This window comes from Gossypium raimondii, chromosome 2, assembly GCF_025698545.1.
Source record: "Gossypium raimondii isolate GPD5lz chromosome 2, ASM2569854v1, whole genome shotgun sequence".
NCBI classification, from domain to species: Eukaryota; Viridiplantae; Streptophyta; class Magnoliopsida; order Malvales; family Malvaceae; genus Gossypium; species Gossypium raimondii.
This window is the reverse complement of record NC_068566.1, coordinates 35,321,652-35,326,751: the sequence shown is the minus strand read 5'-3', so window position 1 is coordinate 35,326,751 and position 5,100 is coordinate 35,321,652. Positions and strand designations below refer to the sequence as shown.

At 37.0% G+C, this 5,100-nt stretch overlaps 1 protein-coding gene across 2 annotated transcripts; it reads left to right on the top strand.

The window, feature by feature from the left end:
• Positions 1 to 1,036: 1,036 nt before the first annotated feature.
• Positions 1,037 to 4,894, top strand: LOC105788517 (kinesin-like protein KIN-8A). 2 transcript variants are annotated; one of them, XM_012615454.2, is made up of 8 exons: positions 1,038 to 1,653; positions 1,759 to 2,105; positions 2,419 to 2,692; positions 2,950 to 3,000; positions 3,090 to 3,182; positions 3,269 to 3,634; positions 3,735 to 4,409; positions 4,539 to 4,894. In XM_012615454.2, the coding sequence occupies exons 1-8, from the start codon at positions 1,258 to 1,260 to the stop codon at positions 4,575 to 4,577; spliced, it is 2,241 nt and encodes a 746-aa protein (XP_012470908.1). In that variant the 5' UTR covers positions 1,038 to 1,257; the 3' UTR covers positions 4,578 to 4,894. The 2 variants fall into 2 exon arrangements, with proteins under 2 accessions (XP_012470907.1, XP_012470908.1); XM_012615453.2 differs by having other exon boundaries at positions 1,037 to 2,105.
• The last annotated feature ends 206 nt before the right edge of the window (positions 4,895 to 5,100 follow it).

Sequence of the window (5,100 nt, the reverse complement as noted above, 5' to 3'; positions counted from 1 at the left end):
CATTACACTTAAAAGTTTTTTTTCCTTTCATAAAAAAAATTGTACTTATTAACAAAATCCAATAAAAAATGAAATTAATATTGACAAATGGATATTCTTTTGAGGGAAGAAGTTAAAGGAAAAGGGTTTTACGTTGGGTGATGATAAAGTTAACGGCTGTCATCATTCACACGAGTTGGTCACTGAAACTAAAGAACTGAATCCACACCTTTGACTCACTGGACTATGTGTGGTCAATCATCAATCATAGCCACATGATCTGCAAGATATCGCAACTATTGATTATATTACCTATACAAAAAATAAACGGTGTTAAGGAACGGTAGCACGTGGAAACTGATGTAGCTGAGAGAACTTCCTTTGCTACTTTTGATTTTTAAAACTATTTTATATCTTTCACATTAGAAAATTTGCAAAAGTGGAGACCCTACAATTTTTTATAACTTATATAACCGTTTGGCCCTTCTGACAATATTTTTGACCGTTATAGCCCATGGCCCCTTCACCTTTTCAAAAATGTTCTAAAAACCTACCCTCCACTTTTTGCTTCTTCCACACCACTTGAGATCTAAATATTTTTCTCCAAGATGCATTTTGACTTTGAATCATTTAAATATTTGTTGATACCAGAACTCGGGTTTAACCTAAATAATGGGGAGATTTATATATATATAAATATAATAAGTAGACTAAACATTAGCTTGCATTTTGAAGATGTATTATAAGAATAATTATTTGAATTTAAGTATTTTAATATTATTTTTCGAGTAGGTTATAAACTTAAGAATTTTTTATTTTAAAAAATGTTTTTGAAATTAGATGAAATTAGTCAGATTTTGAATAGATATTTTAATTTCTAAGTGGCGTCAAACTTGGAATAGAAGCGATTTTAGTAGGTTGGTGAAGCAATTTAAGTGTAGTTAAAGAGTTGGAATTTAAAAAAATAAAAATTGAGGGAGGTGGAATTAAATATTGAAAAGGATGGAGTGGGGATAGCGTTTTCAATTCAAAAGAATTGATGTTCCAAGCTTTACGACCAACCGTTGATAACATCACCATCAGCCCATCGCCTTTGATATATTCCCTATTCTTTCCCTCTCTTTTAGCTTTCTCTTCTCCATTTCCAAATCTTCCATTTTTCTTTTCCAGGATAATAGTTTCCTTCCTACATTCTTGCATTTTCAGCAGTTTTTTTCTCAATTGGGTGTTTAAAAAACCCATCTTTGGGTATGTTTGGATAGTGAGAAAAATCATAGAATGCCAGTATCAACAAGGTCTCAGATCAGCAGCACCCAAGATGAGCAGCAAAGAAGTAGAAGCAGAAGATCAAATGAAGAAACAGAAGAAGAAACCCAGATGAGCAATGTTACTAACAATTTCACATTCAGGAATCCACATCATGGGTTGAAGGAGAAAATGAGAGCTTTAACTCTTTTATATGAGCAACAAAAGAAAGCTTCTGCCATTGTTAGGAACAATAATATTAGTAACCCATCATCATCCCCAAAGCCTGATCAAGAGAAGCGTTCTACATCTCACCCAAGCGCTGATCTTCTCACTTCTTGCCAAAGACAAGAGCAAAAGGATCCCAAATTCAACAATGTTATGAGGGAAAACACTGTGCCACTATTGCCTACGATGGCTAACCCTACAGTGAGTAAAACTTTCGTGTTGCCTGAACCACCTTTGGATGATGGAAAGGAGAATCTTTTGATTGGTACTGATAAGATTATTGGGTTTCCTTCTTGTGCAAGAAAGGCGGAGACGGCAAAGACTACGGTGGTGAGGAAGCTGTCAATGGTGGGGACTAGGAATGTTCAAGAACAGGAGAAAATGGAGACCTATGCCAAGACAGAGAAAAATGGGAGAATTGGTGGAGATGAAAGTAGGATCCATGTGTTTGTGAGGCTTAGGCCTATGGCTAAGAAAGAAAAGGAAGCTGGTTCAAGATGCTGTGTCAAGATCGTGAACAAGAAAGATGTTTACTTGACTGAGTTTGCTAATGAAAATGATTATCTTAGACTGAAGAGGCTTAAAGGTAGACATTTTAGTTTTGATGCTTCATTCCCAGATTCCACTACTCAACATGAAGTTTATACAACCACGTAAGTTTAGCCCTTCATCAAAGCCAGTTTTGACCCTTGACATTGTTTTAATTTGGTGTGTTTAACTGTTTGGGAGCTAGGAAAATTTTCATCCAAGTTATATATGGAATCTCTTGATTGTGAATCTGACATTATAATCCTTGTTTCAATTCTTAGTTTATATTTTTTGCATCTTGCTGACACATATTTGGATATAGGTGTAAGGATACGAGTTACGACCCTCCAAAATACATGGAATTTTTTTTAAAAATGTAAACATTTTGAATTTTCAATGAATTAATTTCATAAGAACCAACCAATTTTTATTTTTCAGGACAGCAGAGCTTGTGGAAGAAGTTCTGCAGGGACGGAATGGCTCGGTGTTCTGCTATGGCGCGACAGGAGCTGGTAAAACTTATACAATGCTAGGCACCTTAGAAAATCCAGGGGTGATGGTTTTGGCAATAAAAGATCTGTTTACAAGTATTAGGCAAAGGAGCTTTGATGGAAACCATGTAGTTCAACTCTCCTATCTCGAGGTCTACAACGAAACCGTTCGGGATTTACTCTCACCCGGAAGACCTCTAGTCCTTAGAGAAGATAAGCAGGTTTGCTTTATACTGCCTTGACATAATTGATTGCTCTTGTTGAATGAGATTAGCTGAAAATACTTTCGTTTCTCGTATTAGTACACTAATATCATATTGTTGTTTTCGGAAACTTCATATGTTGTCCGCTATATCGGTAAACTTTATCCTAAGGTCAGCAAAGTGCATCAGTAACAGTCTTCTATATATTGTTTAAATTCTAATTTTAAATGCCTTGATTTCACCTCATAAAAAATGTTTGCTGAAATGTAATGCAGGGAATTGTTGCAGCCGGTATTACACAATACAGGGCTTATTCCACGGATGAAGTAAATTTCGAACTTCCATTATCATACCTTTGAGGGTTAGATTATTGATTGAATGGTAGGGATATAACAGTCGTACTTGGTTGTGGCAGGTGATGGCATTGCTTCAAAGAGGAAACCAAAACCGAACCACCGAACCAACTCGGGCGAATGAAACATCTTCACGGTCCCATGCAATTCTTCAGGTACCAATAATGATCCGGTATTGATTACTTGCCTTGATCTTCTAATTTTAAGATATTCTCATGTATATGAGTTGCTTTTCCTATAGGTTGTAGTTGAATATAGAGTCAAAGATGCTTCAATGAATATCGTTAATAGAGTTGGAAAGCTCTCACTCATAGATCTTGCCGGTTCTGAAAGAGCCCTTGCGACGGATCAGAGAACACTTAGATCATTGGAGGGAGCAAACATTAACCGGTCACTTCTAGCTCTGAGCAGCTGCATCAATGCCCTCGTTGAGGGTAAGAAACACATACCGTACAGAAACTCGAAACTCACTCAACTCTTGAAAGACTCGTTAGGTGGAGCTTGTAACACTGTAATGATTGCTAATATCAGTCCTAGCAATCTCTCATTTGGTGAAACACAAAATACCCTGCACTGGGCTTACCGGGCAAAGGAAATCCGAACCAAGGTTAGTAGTAATCTCAGTTTCATGGTACACCACTTAAACCTTGTGTTTTCTGAGTTGAATCTTTCAATGTCTTTTAACACCGTATTCCTTGAACATGCAGACAAGTGACACAAATGAGGAGGTAATTCAAGTATCCGAAACCGGAACTGATCAGGCAAAGCTTTTGCTTGAACTGCAGAAGGAAAATCGCGAATTGCGAGTACAACTGACATGCCAACAGCAAAAGTTGCTAACCCTTCAAGCACAATCTTTAGCTGCAAATGCTTCACCTCCAACCCCCTCTTCGGTTATGTCTCTCGAAACTCCATCTACAGCCCAGCCAAAAGAGAAAAGCAAACCTAGATCCACCTTCTTAACCAGAACCTGTTTCACACCAGAATCCAAAAAGAGGGGACCAGAAGAAGCGGTAGTTAAAGAGCTTAGACTGACTGTAAAGGCTTTGGAACTAGAAATGGCAAGAATGAAGAAAGACCATGCCACACAGTTAAAGCAGAAAGATGATATTATTCGCGAGCTTTCAAGAAAGAATGAAAAAACATCAGAAGTGGGTGTGAAGAAGGGTGTCACAAGAGCTAGCTTGCGGCCGAAGGAACCAAACCCTGGGGAATTGAAGAGCCCAAGTCATCGCTTTCAATCACCAGTTCCGACAGCCAAAAAAAGAAGTTTCTGGGATATAACAACAGCTAACAGCCCTTCAGTCACTACACTCAATGGAAGAAAAACTAGAAGCCATGTCATTTCAGAACCTGTTGCAGCTCCCTCTATGCTACCTCAGGTACACTGATTTTTCAACCTAATCCTTTCTTTTCTTTCGAGCAAGTTCATTTCACCTTTAAGAAGATATATGTGCATCTATGAGTCCATATTTCTGATTTGTGTTTAATGTGCATGGCTGGCTACGCAGCCGGGATTTGCTCGACAGAGACCTGATGTTCACAAGTAACGACGAAGAGAAAGAAACAGAAAAGGAAATTGTGGTTTGACAGTGTAGCATTGTCAAACCTTCCCATTTCATTCTCTACACAAACTGATTGCTCAACAATGAAGCACAAGTTATTGCTTGCTAAGTGGTGTATTGATTTTTTACTAAATATGTCCCCCTTTTTTTTTCCTCATTTGATTTCTTCTCATTAAGGTCACCAACAATTACTCCATTGATGTGTTTATTTTTTTCAAGTTGAAGCTCTTGGAGCATTTGGAGACCCAAATATTCATGTATATTTAAGTTGTTTTTATTCATAATTTTTAAAAATTGACTAATGTTTATTTTTTCTTTACAACCTCATTAATTACCAAAATAAAACAAATTTCTGTATCGAAAAGCAAAATCGATTTTTCGTAAACCGATTTCTCCATTTTTCACTCTCCAATCAACATTAATTCTCATTTCCAATGTTGTTATCGTCAATTTTATTTGTCATACAACATCAATTTCATTCCTAAAGAGCATTTCTCGATTCAAGCCT

What these genes read in the sequence shown, in the direction of transcription:
- LOC105788517 (XM_012615453.2), top strand. Translation starts at nt 1,258, where the DNA reads ATGCCAGTATCAACAAGGTCTCAGATCAGCAGCACCCAAGATGAGCAG. An exon ending in GGTCCCATGCAATTCTTCAG is followed by an intron (nt 3,183 to 3,268) that starts GTACCAATAATG and finishes CTTTTCCTATAG; the next exon opens with GTTGTAGTTGAATATAGAGT. An exon ending in CTCCCTCTATGCTACCTCAG is followed by an intron (nt 4,410 to 4,538) that starts GTACACTGATTT and finishes CTGGCTACGCAG; the next exon opens with CCGGGATTTGCTCGACAGAG.